Raw genomic sequence first — 13,670 nt, forward strand, 5'->3', positions numbered from 1 at the left:
CTGTAGTGTCCCTTGAATCTAGTTTTGCTATGACGCTTAGGCCTTTGAACTAAGCAAACTAAAAACTGTAAATCATTTAAAAAAACTAATAATATTAATACTTACTATTTAAATAAGCAAACTAAAAACTGTAAATCATTTAAAAAAATATGCGGGTAAACGGATATCCGATATCCGTATCCGAATCCGAAAAATTTATCCGACTCGTATCCGAATCGGTATCCAAATTTTTTTCAAAAATTCTATCCATATCTGAATCCAAATCCGAGTCGGATAGAAATTTTTTATCCGAATCCGATCCGAGTCGGGTTGGGTCGGAGTTAATTCGACCCGTTTTCACCCCTACCCAAAAGTCAACAAAAGTGGCTACCACACTTATCTATTGAACAATATACTAGCGAATAAATAATAGTTTTGTCTATTTACTGTAGTGTCCCTTGAATCTAGTTTTGCTATGACGCTTAACTCCGACCCGTTTTCACCCCTACCCAAAAGTCAACAAAAGTGGCTACCACACTTATCTATTGAACAATATACTAGCGGATAAATAATAGTTTTGTCTATTTACTGTAGTGTCCCTTGAATCTAGTTTTGCTATGACGCTTAGGCCTTTGAACATCTATTGCACTTTAGTTTCGATCAAAATTTTAATAAGGCATCATATTCTCTTCCATCTAATGTGCAATCGTCTCGTCGCGTGCTTGCAATTTTTCAATTGTGCTCTCATCACGTTTTTTCCATTGGTGTTTTGCTCTCTTGGCAGCATGGTAGATTTTGAGAGGCTCCTTCATAAGTCATTTCTCTTAAGAATAAATGGCCAGGAGTAATTTGTATAAATTAACCCTTTGCCGATCCATATTTGGCTAGTCTACTCGTTACAACAAGTTTGGAGAGTTTCTGACTTCTCACCGTCGCCTTGTGAGACTCCTTTGAAGGATGGGTGAGGCTTGCGTATAGCAGTGCCTCAAGGGTCCTTCACAACTCCTCGAATATTTTTTGACTTAATATCTTTGATCATTTTAATCAAATTTTTCGCTACTTACATTGTCTCATTTATTATTGATTCGGATCAAAAGAATTTTTATGTCTTATTTTTATTACTTAGTGATATAAGATTAATCAGTTTTGGATGAGTCTATAATTTTTTACCACCTAAGAATTTGCCTAGGTTAAAGATGATTCTTTTTATTTTTTATCTTATGCTATATATCTCCCTATTTTAGTCAATCTTCTTGTGATCACAATGTGCCATTTGCCCAAAATTATTTTTCATAATAGCAAGATTGAGCTATTCGAAGCTGATTTCCTTCATTTTCTAACAGAATCCATGTAAACATAATATATATGATAAAAGGATTAATTCCAAAAGATCGTTCTAACTACCGCGAGAGTTTCTAATATTAATGAGCATTAGTAAAAGACACGACATTCCGTAACCCGAGAAACGTACGATAATGATAAAAAGGTTTACTCTAAATCCAAGGTAATTAAATTACCTATATCGATCGTTTAAGGATGTCCTCCGCTAGCTTTTGTAGAAAACCGTAGGAAGACCCTCCTCTATCAACCGCCTTCCTGCAAGCCACTCTCATCTCCTTCGCCTTCTCTCTCGCCTTCTTCCCTTCCTCGGAGTTCTCCTCCTCCATCAGACACCTCACCGCCCTCTCCAACTCCGCTGCTTCCACAAATCCTCCTCTCTTCCTATCCACCTTGAGCGCAACTGCGACGCCCATCTCCCTCACCAACTGGAACGCATTCAGGTGCTGCTCCGCGTACAGCGGCCATGGTATCATCGGCACCCCGAACCACAAGCTCTCGAGGGACGAGTTCCACCCGGTGTGAGTTACGAACACCCCCACCGCCTTATGCGACAGTATTTCCGTCTGCGGGGCCCAAGTCGGCCACACCAACCCCCTCTCCTTGGTCCTCTCCAAGAAACCTTCGGGCAGCGCCGTCTCAAGGTCGGCGTCCACCGGGGTCAGGACGTTACCTGACTTAGATGGAACCCGGAGGGTCCACAAGAATCGATGCCGGCTTCGCTCCAACCCGACGGCCATCTCTTTCACCTGCGCCGCGTCGAAGCAGCCCAAGCTCCCGAAGCAAAGAAACACCACCGATGAAGGTGGCTGCGCGTCCAGCCACTCCGTGCAGTCGTGTTTGATGGCACCTTTAACTTTGATTACCGGCCCTATAGGATAGACGGGCGGAGCGGGGCGGTCTTCGACGCATAGGCCGTCGGTGATTGCTTTAAAAATCCGCGGCTCGAGCTCTTGAGCTGTGTTCACTAAAATGCCTTTGGCTTTGAGCAAGAGATTGCCTAGGTAGAGGAAACAAGCGTAGCTCCCGCTTTTCTTGTTCATTAAAGGACTCGGCATAGACATCGGTGGTATCGGAGAAATCCCAGGGATCTCGATCTCCCCTTCCATTTCTTCGAAATCCACTGGGATTTTCTCGTGGAGGGCAGGGAGGCTGAGCGCAAGGGCGACACTGGTGAGAGTCGAGCTGATGTAGATGTATCCGGGGACGCCGAGCTCGTCGGCTACGTCAAGGATGGTGGCGGCGAATAAGTCGACGACGAGAGCCGACGCGGGGGTGGTGGACTCGGCAGCAATGGCGGCCTTGACGTGGGGCGCGTGGAGTTGCATGAAGTGCCACATGAAGTTCTCCACTTCGCAGTCGGCCGGGGGATCGACCGGTGGGACGTACTGGAAGCTGAAGTCGGCGCCGTATTTGGAGGCGGACACCTCGTCGATGCAGGATTGGACGACGGAGATTGATATCGCGGGTGGGGGCCGGATGACGAGGACGGTGATGGAGAAGGAGTCGACAACGTCAAGGAGGCGCTTGCCGGCTTCTATCATGGGTATGATATGGCCGGGTAGCCAGAGAGGAAGGAAGTAGAGGTTGATAGCCGTTGCCATCTTATCAACAAAGCTTAGTAGTGAAGGCTAATGGGATCGATCGAGGCTTTGGCAGAAAACCACTTAATAGTTTGTAACAACTTGTAATTTGGCTGTTTTATCAACTAGTGGTTGATATTTGGACTATGCGCCAGTTAACATAGAGATTCTCTCATTTTGGCGTCTACTGCATTGCTTTTTTTTTTTTTACTTGGTTATACAGCAAGATGATCAAAGACATGAGACACTAAATCAAAGTTATAACCGGATCCAAATTATTTGGTACTAAATCTACTCTTGATCCGACTAACTCGAATATAAATCTTAGGTTTTCGATCCATATGAAAATATTTATAAATGAGTTATATAGGTAGTTTAAAATCCAACTGAATTTGATCCGAAGGATCAGGTTAAGAGTGAATATCCACCGGAGCTCAGATGAATTCTTTAAGTCCATAGAAAATAGATATACAATTCAATACAAAATATTCTTATGTTAGTATTTTGGAGCAAGCTGACTAGTTAGAATAGTAAGTGATAGATTAGTAGAGTCATAACAGATCCAAATCATGTGCATCCTGGGTTGACCACAAAAAACTCCTCTCTCCCAATAAGGTGAGATTTGAACCCATTACATTTAATTTATTATTAAAATGGAGAATGCCTGCCCACCAATTCTTATTTATGAAACCGTGTCGGCTCTTTTTGTCAGCTACTCATCGTTGTGGCACAGAATTCCAGGCAGACGGGAAGATTTCAAGGAACAAAGTATTGCATTGATATCTATGTAAAAAGAAAAGTTTGTATTGATCGTAACTCACTTTGGTCACGAACTACACAAAGTTATCCACAAGAGGTGTAATCAACGTAGTTGTACTCGCGGATACACTAAACCACCACTTTAGATCTCCACGGTTAATTAACTTTTAATTCAATAGCATGGCAAAGACTGACCTCGTCTACCTTCCTTTCTTGGGAGCCAGCCATTTCATACCCATCGTAGAAACCGCTAAGCGTGTTAGAATCACACCAGGAAACACAGTAAAAGAGAGGATTTGTGGTGCTGAAAATTTTTCTACGCTATTTTCTAGTTTTTCTCTTTTTAATCAGCGTTTTTTATTACAAAGATATGCTTACCTAAAAATAGTTTACAAATATGTTCTGGTTTCTATTTTTTCTCCACGCCATATTCATAGCTACCAAAACAAAAAAAATTCTTACTAACAAAAAAAAATCTGATTTGCACCATAATTGGTGCTTCAAATATAACTCGGAAATTAAAAAAAATTAACGTGACACAACTAGCTTAAACTAACATTCACTTCCCTAAGCTTGTTGTGTCTTCTTCACAGTCTACAACCCAATCCTTTCCCTCATTTCCAGAAATTTGAGTCTTCCCAAAGGTTTAGTTAGAATGTCAGCAAGCTGATCATTTGTTCCAATGTGCTCGATCACAATCTTCCCTTCTTCTACACATTCCCTTATGTAATGAAAACGAGTATCGATATGCTTCTATCATGGTGTACCGGATTCTTACACAAAGAGATGGTGGATTTGTTGTCAATATTGAGCATCACCTTACTAGGATTTTGGTTCAAGAGATCGGCAAGGAGAGATCCTAACCAAACTCCCTGACACGCTGCGGACGCTGCTGCTATATATTCTGCTTCACATGAGGATAGTGCAACCACCATTTGCTTTCTTGACAGCCAGCTGATCAGATTAGAGCCCAAGAAGAAAGCAACACCGGTTGTGCTTTTACAATCATCTACATCAGCGGCCATGTCACTATCACTATAACCAACCAAGCGCATCTCTACTCCTTTCTTTCTCTCATAGTAACAACCTATACCTATTGTACCTTTAACATATCTCATTATCTGTTTTACAGTAGCCATATGCTCAGTCGTTGGAGACTCCATGTATATGCTCACAATTCCAACCGAATAGGCTAGATCTGGCCTAGTGTTTATGAGATATCTCAAACTTACCACAAAGCTTCTGAATGTGATTTGATCCACTAGCGATGAAGAACTTTTCTTAATTTGAGTCTTGCTTCCATTGGAGTTTGAGTTGAATTGCAATATGCCATACTGCAGTCATGAAGAATCCGTTTTGCAAAAGCCTCCTGACAGAAAAAGGTACCATTTGGCAATTGACGAACTTCTATGCCGAGATAGTAGCTCAACAAGCCTAGATCACTCATCTTGAACATCTCCTTCGTCTGCTGCTTGAATTTTGCAATTTCTTCCTCATAATTTCCTGTAATTACTAAATCATTCACATAAACACCGACAAGGAGACAATTCTCCCCTTTGCCCTTCCTGTATACATCATGCTCAAATGGGCTTTTCTCAAGTCCAAGTGACGCAGTGCCTGTTTTAAACCGTACAAAGCTTTGTGCAATTTCAGTACCTTATGTTCACTTCCCTTCTCCTCAAAATCAGGCAGCTGTTTTACGTACACTTCTTCTTCTAATTCTCCATTCAAGAAGGCCGATTTAACATCCATGTGATGAAGCCACCATCCTTCTTGAGCTGCTAGAGCAATGAGCAATCTCACTGTTTCCATTCTTGCGACTGGTGCAAACACTTCTTCAAAATCAATTCCTTGTTTCTACACGTATCCCTTCACCACTAGGCGTGCTTTGTGTTTCACCACCTTTCCATCAGAATCCTTCTTTACTTTATAAACCCATTTGAGTCCTATGACTCGTTGACTAACAAGAGGATCTACTAAACTCCATGTTTGATTATTGCGGATGGAGTCAATCTCCTCCTGCATAGCGCACCTCTAGCTTTCTTCTTTCTTGGCATCTTGGAAATTTGTTGGCTCTTCTGTACCTAGCAAATAGAGGCCAGAAAAATCAAGCTGCATAGGTGTAGTCACATCGTAAAGTTCATGTAAAATGCGCATTCGTACCGGTGCTTTCAATGATCAATCCGATTCCTCAATTGTGCCTTGTGCTGAAGGTGCCTCAGATGTAGCAGGGGATGTCAATATTCTTGTTTCCTCTACTTCACCTTCCTCTCCTTGCACTGGAGTGGACGGCGTCTGTTGTGGTTCATGTTCACCGATGTTCTCATTGCTGCCTGCAGTCGTAACTTGTTCATAAGCTACATAAAACACCTCACCAGATGGGACTGCCTCTGTATGTTGCATGGTGCCCCAGTCCCACGCCTTCTCCTCCTCAAAAACAACATCACGTGTTACATATACCTTCATGGCAGAGGGATCATACACGCGGTATGCCTTCGAATCATTCTCATATCCAATAAACACTATCGGGGAGCTACGGGCCACGAATTTTCTGATATGGCCATTTACCTGCTCACATGTACTGCACACCCAAACATGCGCATGTGATGTACTGTTGGTTTTCGTTTGTGCCATACTTCATACGGCGTCATCGCAATCACACTCTTGGTTGGTGCACGGTTTAGGATGTATACTGCAGTTGTTATAGCTTCTCCCCAAAACTTCGTAGGCATATTCATACTCTTCATCATGCTGCATGCCATGGAAACGATTGTCTGGTTTCTTCGCTTGACCGCCCCATTTTGCTGAGGAGAATAAAGGGCAGTCAAGTATCTTTTGACTCCCATCTGCTTACAATAGGTAGTGAACTCATTCGACCTGAATTCATTTCCACGATCAGTATGGAATACTTTCAATTTCACACTTGTTTCAACCTCAACCGCCACCTTGATCTCCTTGAACGCTTGCAAAGCTTTATCTTTTGATTTCAACAGTACAATCCACATGTATCTACTATAGTCATCAACCATCAGTAGAAAGTACCTGTTATCAGCTAGGTTTGGAGGTGTTATGGGGTCGCACAGATCACCATGTACTAACTCCAACACGTCGCTTGCTCTGAAGTTTGCCTCTTATGGGAATGGTGTGCGTTTTTTACCAACTAGGCAGCCGTCACACAATTGTTCTACATGGTTAACCCGCGGGAGGCCCTCGACTAAACCCTCCTGGCCCAGTTTACGTAGTGATTGGAAATTTAGGTGCCCATAGTGTGCGTGCCATCTCCAAACATCTTTGTCGAGGCATGCCATTAAGCACATTGGCTGTGCAAGATCAAGATTTAGGATGTACAGTCTATTCCTTGCTCTTTCGATCTGAACCAGCAGCTGTCCCTCGTGATCAAACACGTGAAGGTAGCCATCTTCCATCACGACTTTGCATCCGCGTTCCTCGAGTTGACCAAACTGATGATGTTGATGGTTAGCTTTGGAATATAATACACATCAGTTAATGCCTTGTGTTTGCTCGTGCGTCCCTTGATTAGCACGGTGCCACGACCACCGATGGATACCATTGATCCATCGCCAAATTTAACCATGCCTCCAATACACGTGGAAAGTTCGGTGAAATGCTTCCTATAGCCAGTCATATGATTACTGGCACCCGTGTCGAGGTACCAAACATTTCTGTCATCTTTTTCATTCACTCCCAGATGGAGTTGAATATCATCCTCCATGAGTGTTACCACATCAATGGTTGCTTCCTTGGTTTCCATCAGTTCACACGTTTTAAGCATTAAGAGAGCAGGCTCATCGTCTCCCTTCTCTGCCAAAATTGCCCTCTCCTTCTTGGGCTTGCGGCATTCTGATGCAAAATGCCCATATTTTGAACAGTTGAAACACTTAATTCTGGACTTGTCAAACTTCCGGTATGATTTTTTCTCGTTATCATTTCCCCGTCCACTTCCTTGGCTATAACCTTGTCTACTGTCAAATCCTTCACTGCCCTTCTTTTCTTTTATGGACAATGCTTCCCATCGTGCACGTGTGAGCATCACTTGCTCTTCTTCTTGCTTGTGATGTCGCCGCCCTTTTAGACTCTCCTTGAACACCCTCAGGCGTCCTACTGCCTCTGTAACGGACATCGTCAACATATCTCCCCATTGTTCTATCGTACTGATGATAGAAAGAAATCTATCTGGGACGGCACTGAATAGTTTCTCGACAACTGTGTTGTCCTTCAACTCTACTCCAAGAGATCGGATTTCACCCACTGTGCTAGTGAGTTTTTGAGAGAACTCAAGAATGTTTGTAGAATCTTTCATGACCATACGATCAAATTGTCGTTTAAGCACTTGTGCCCTTGCCTTTCTGACACGATCCTCTCCTACACTCATCTCCTTGATAGCCTCTTATGCTTCCTTTGCCGACTCCTTCTCTACAATTGCCATGATTATAGCATCTGGCACGGCCTGGGAGATCGCAGCTAGAGCGCCATGATCTTTGTCTTCTTTGGTTGGTGCTTTACCTTCTATTGCCTCCCACACACCAAGTGCGCACAAAATGATTTTCATTTTTACAGCCCACAGGCCATAGTTTGCATCGTTCAAGATAGGGTACTAAATTGGCACACCACCTCCTCTCATCATTGCTTTAGATGTCTGTATCTTCTTCTCTTCACTAGTATCACCCATTCCCTTCTCTAACCTGTGCTCTGATACCAAATGTTAGAATCACACCAGGAAACACAGTAAAAGAGAGAGGATTTGTGGTGCTGAAAGTTTTTCTACACCATTTTCTGGTTTTTTCCTTTTTTATTAGTGTTTTCTATTACAAAGATATGCTTACCTAAAAATAGCTTACAAATATGTTGTGGTTTCCATTTTTTCCTCCACGCCATATACATAGCTACCATATATGACTCCAAGTATAGCGTCGACATCACCTTCAAGTACCTTCCACTGGTTGAAACCCCCACCGATTTCCAAGGCCCTGGGGATTGCTTCTCCGTATTCATCCAACTCCACGCCCCCCATGTCAAGACCGCCATCGCCGATTCCACTGCTCTCATTGTTGTCGACTTCTTCACCACTTCTATCTTCTTCGTGGCTGACGAGCTTGGCATCCCAGGCTACGTCTACAACACCTCGAGTCTCGCTGGTCTGGCCCTCATGCTCTGCCTCTTGGCCCTCCGCGAGAAATCACAATGAAGTTCGAGAAAATGGACGGGGAGGTCGAGATATATACCCCAAATTTCTCCCATACCACCAAATTTGGATGGCGAATCTTGTAATGAGCAAGAAGACCCGAGATTACACTTGTGGTAGAAAACTCAAGATAAGATGATTGTTCTTTTAATACTTAACACAAGATGAAGTAGATAGAAAACTTTAAATCTGCTAAAAAGTTGCCAAGTTTAGGGTGAAATTTTTATATATGTTGATTCAATCAGCGACAGGGAACAGGAAAGCAATTTGTATAAAAATATTAAGAAATTTCTTCCTCAGACTTAGACAATTTTTTTAGAGGATTAAAAATTTCTATTTAAGTCAATGACTGGGTTAGCGATTTTTAAATACACCTAATCTTGTATTTAAGTTTTAAAATGTATTAGATACGTAAAATAAATATTTGTGAGGGCCTAGTTTGGCCAACAACTCTCATCGTTCTCCCCCATTAGATGTTTGGTTCAAAAGGGTAGATAAGACATACATTTATTAGTGGATGGTAGTTAAGATTTTAGGTAGTCGATGACTTAACATAACATCAAAGTAGATGTCCTAAGTTTGAATTCCGAGATGTATTTGGCAAATTGAAAACATTAGTTAACTCCACTTTTTGGGCTAATTAAAAGATAAATAAAGCGATTTATCGATTCACAAGTTAATATATGAAGGCAGCAATATTAATTTCTAATGTGTTGACTCACTGAGTACTAATTCAAAGGCATCTAGAGAAACACAAAAACTCTTTTATAGTTCTATTGCTTCTCATGAATACTAAGTCGAAGACATCAGCTTTTGAGAAATTCAAAAGTTACAAAATAGAAAAAATATCTAAAAAAATTTAATTAAGGATAAACTGAAAAACAATAATGATGGAACAATCCCTCTTTTTCTTACTACTATAGAACAAGTTTAGAAAGATCTCTCTTCATATTGTTCTGCAGCAGTAATTTATGAGTATAAAAATTTATCTAATTCAAATCAAAATTCATTATAATTTTGAGTGAATTTTTTTATTTAGTTTTTAGGCTTCATATATGACTAATTCTTATTTTTTAATATAAATTTTTAGAATTTTTTTGCTGTATTTTAAATGATATTTAGAATTTACGTAATTAAAAATAGTCTATTTTGATATGAGCGGCTGATATGACCAAGAGTCGATACGATTGATATGTATCATTTTTTCTAACGGTCAATCTTGATATCGTTACTGAGTTTCAAAACCTTGATTATAACACTAAATATCTCATCTACTTTTGGGTTTGAGCCTTCCAAATAGAGATGATGAAGGATTTATTAGAAACTTTTTTTTTTTAGCTTGTTTCTTGTGGCACCTTTCAAATTTTTGAAAAGTTTTTTAAGCGATTTTGGAAGAAGCTCCATCATCTCAGGATCAACATTCTCATTCTCATCTGACTCACCTTCGTCTGTCTTGATAGATGACAAAGTAATACTCGAGCTTTTCTAAGTGGCCACAGGGTAGCATCATAGGTATGGAGAATATCTATGAAATTCTAAGGCTCTTTGTAGAATGACACCGGTACAACTGAAAGAAAGATTTTATATGACCTATGTGTTACCTTATGAGGCATTAGTTCTTTTTGTTCAGAAGAAAGATGGGATACTCAGGCTCTTTATATATTATAGACAGCTTAATTAGGTTATGATAAAGACATACAAATAATTAGTTTGTTCGGTTAGGAGGAGCTAGATTATTCTTTAAAGGAGATTTGCAAATCGGTCACAATTAACCAAAAGTTTATGATTATTTCAAAATTGTACTAGATATGGGCACTAGTAGTTTTTAATCATGTCTTTTATACATACATATGTTGTTAGTTTTTTTATTTCTAAAATTTAACATAAAATATTTATGCATAGAGTATATCTAGTTTTGTGTTTAAAAACAAATAATAAATATTATTTAATATAAATAATAATATAAAAAGATAAGCAATTCTGGCTTGTGAGGCACACTAAAGTCTAGCTATCCTAAAGAAAAGTGACACCCTCTATGCAGTGTTACTCGCCTATCTTTCCTTCAAAGTACAATCCAGAACCTAGTTTATGTGTCGCTGGATAGCAAAGGTCTTTGACGCTTCTCTCTCTGAATTATACTTCTCCGATCTGTTCAAAATAATAAATAAGAGAAAAATTAAAAAAGAAGTAGCCAAGTATTGTATTTGAATTGGAGTTTTTGTGATATATTTTCTCATGAACAAAAGTGTATGCATAAGTATTTGAGGCTTTTTGAATTTCTTCAAAACTTATAATTTCTAAATAAATTCAACCTATTAATCATTTTAAAATGACCATTATGGCCGTTACAAAATTTGTAAAGTTCTTGTAATGTTTTGAGTTTTAAATTCCTTTAATCACTAATTTTAAATATAAATTAATTCTGAAATTAATGACATATGTAACTACCAAGGCTATAATCAAACCAATATAAACTAACATGGAACATCTTAGGTCAACATCACACAATGCAGAACATAAGCGCAAATATGCTACAATTATTGTGTCGTTGTCATCTCTACTTGTTCCCATATTAAGCTTTATTCTCATTTTTATTAACTACCTCTTAGACTTGGACGTCAATCAATTGTGATGATCCTACTTTATCACATTGACCCATTTGGGCCTTGACCATATGAGTCATCAAATCATCACATCAAATTCACTCATGGCTTTCATCTTCTAGCACTCACCTGGCATTTCCAAGAGGAAAAGTGATTCTAGCAAATATATCACCTGCCCATACCTAGTGAACAAAGCTCGTTGATAGTCTACCACCACAGATAAAGGATCTTAGTCGCTTAACCCATTATCCACCTAATACATAGTCATCTCACAATGAGTTAGTTTCACACTACTATGTACGCCGTGCGTTGGGGAGGTCTCATGCTCAAACAAACAATTCTAACGTTGAGCCAATCGGGTTATGCAATTCACTTTAAGTCAACCTTTTTTATTCACAATATATAGATTACCTCACCGAGATCGGATGTTAAGTTATGACAGTATTGTGCCCTCCAAGCTTGGCAAATAACTTGTCAAATTGTCTATGGATCCATTTCAGCCTGACTCCTACATGTAAATTAGGGAGAAATTTATTTATTCCCCTGTGGTTAGTCCTAAATTCATTTCAAATCTTTAAAGTTTTATTCGTATCACTTCACCCTCTTATGGTTATATTTATATTGAAATTGTTACTTCTTTTTTATCATATTTAACTAATCTGTGGGTCAAATTTAAAAATACTCATTAGAGACAAAGTTGTAGATAATTGGACAAAATTTTCAATACATCTAAAAATATACCAATAAGATTTTAAATAACAAAGATATGATAAATATATTGGATATTTATATATTTTTGTCATATCTTTGTTATCTGAAATCTAATTGGTACTATTTTAAATGCGTTAGAAAACTTATCCAATTATTAACAACTTTTTTTTTAATAAGTATCTTTAAATTCAACTTGTAGATTAATCAAATATGATGAAAAAAAAAACCTTTAGTTTGAATATAATTATAAGAGTGCAAAGTGACACAAACAAAATTATAAGTGAATGAAGTGTAATTAGGCCTTACTATGGGGACATAAAAAACTTCTTCTATAACTAAGCATAGTATATAGATCGCCACCGGCGGCATCATGCATCACATGATCTATCTCTGCTCTCACCCTAAAGAATTGTCTAACAACCCCTTGGATTGACTTCATAGAGTGATCTACATTGGTATACGGTGTATCTTTTGAGTTTGGTACATGTGTGTGTGGTGCTTACACCCATGAGTTCATTCCAGTATCACTGTATCACAATAAACATTACATGGCATAAAAAATATAGATAATTATGATATGTCAAACATATAAGTATGAGAGTAGCATAATAAAACAATATGGTACACATTGTGGTTTTCAATATTAGAGGTTTTTGACCAAACTAGACTACACCTTAAACTTAATACTAAAATAGATTTGTATCACTATAGCCTTACATAAATTTATCATAAAGGCACAGAATAAGGATTTGGGTTACTATTCTCAATATGTAACTTTTTAAGAAGAGAAATATAACTACACAATTTCTATGGTTAAGATAATACTAAGGTATAAAAATCTTAGGTATTAAAATGAACAAAGAGTGACTTAATTCAAATACCAATAATCTTGTAATTAAATAATTTGTATTGTAAATGAAATATCACTAAGTTATCCATTAACTATTGAATATATTACAATAAATTTTATATATAGGTTAATTTATTGATAATCCTCAAATAATATTAATTGATGATGATAAAAATGAAATAACAGTTACTATATCTAACATATAATAACTGATTAAAATACAATGAATATAAATAGTAGTTTAACTATCAAGATATATATCCCCATACTAAAGGAGAAAAATGGTGGAAACAAAAACACCTTTATTGGGGGTGTCTAACCTCCATGTCCCACCAAAGCCAATCTCCTCTCAATATATTTAATTACTAAAAAATAGAGTTTAATAAATTAATTAATTTTAATGAATGATTTTTCTTTCATGACAGAAAACTAAAAAGAGAGTGAAATTTTTTGATAGATTAAAATATTTTCTTTTTATTTATGTTTTACAAGCAAATATTAAAATTAAATAAATTTTTAATTAGTATTTTCTTTCGTTACTCATTAGCAACTAAACACATCCTAAGATGAATAGGTCTACACTATATCTCTAATACCATGAATTAACTACTTGATCATTTGACCCATATATTTTGCAAACTGCA

The 13,670-nt window shown here is 38.3% G+C and overlaps 1 protein-coding gene and 1 pseudogene across 1 annotated transcript; both read right to left on the reverse strand.

The window, feature by feature from the left end:
• Window positions 1-1,262: 1,262 nt before the first annotated feature.
• Window positions 1,263-3,057, reverse strand: LOC140759347 (malvidin galactosylase UGT88C3-like). The gene has a single exon (XM_073095883.1). It carries the CDS (start codon window positions 2,919-2,921, stop codon window positions 1,497-1,499), a length of 1,425 nt encoding a protein of 474 aa, XP_072951984.1. The 5' UTR covers window positions 2,922-3,057; the 3' UTR covers window positions 1,263-1,496.
• Window positions 3,058-7,083: 4,026 nt separating this feature from the next.
• On the reverse strand, window positions 7,084-13,352 carry LOC140759190 (uncharacterized; annotated as a pseudogene).
• Window positions 13,353-13,670: the final 318 nt, after the last annotated feature.

The sequence above is a fragment of the Typha angustifolia genome, chromosome 4 (genome assembly GCF_048772165.1).
Source record: "Typha angustifolia cultivar Huaian chromosome 4, ASM4877216v1, whole genome shotgun sequence".
NCBI lineage: Eukaryota > Viridiplantae > Streptophyta > Magnoliopsida > Poales > Typhaceae > Typha > Typha angustifolia.

Excerpts from the sequence above, each read along its gene's own strand:
- LOC140759347 (XM_073095883.1), bottom strand. The coding sequence starts at position 2,921 with ATGGCAACGGCTATCAACCTCTACTTCCTTCCTCTCTGGCTACCCGGC.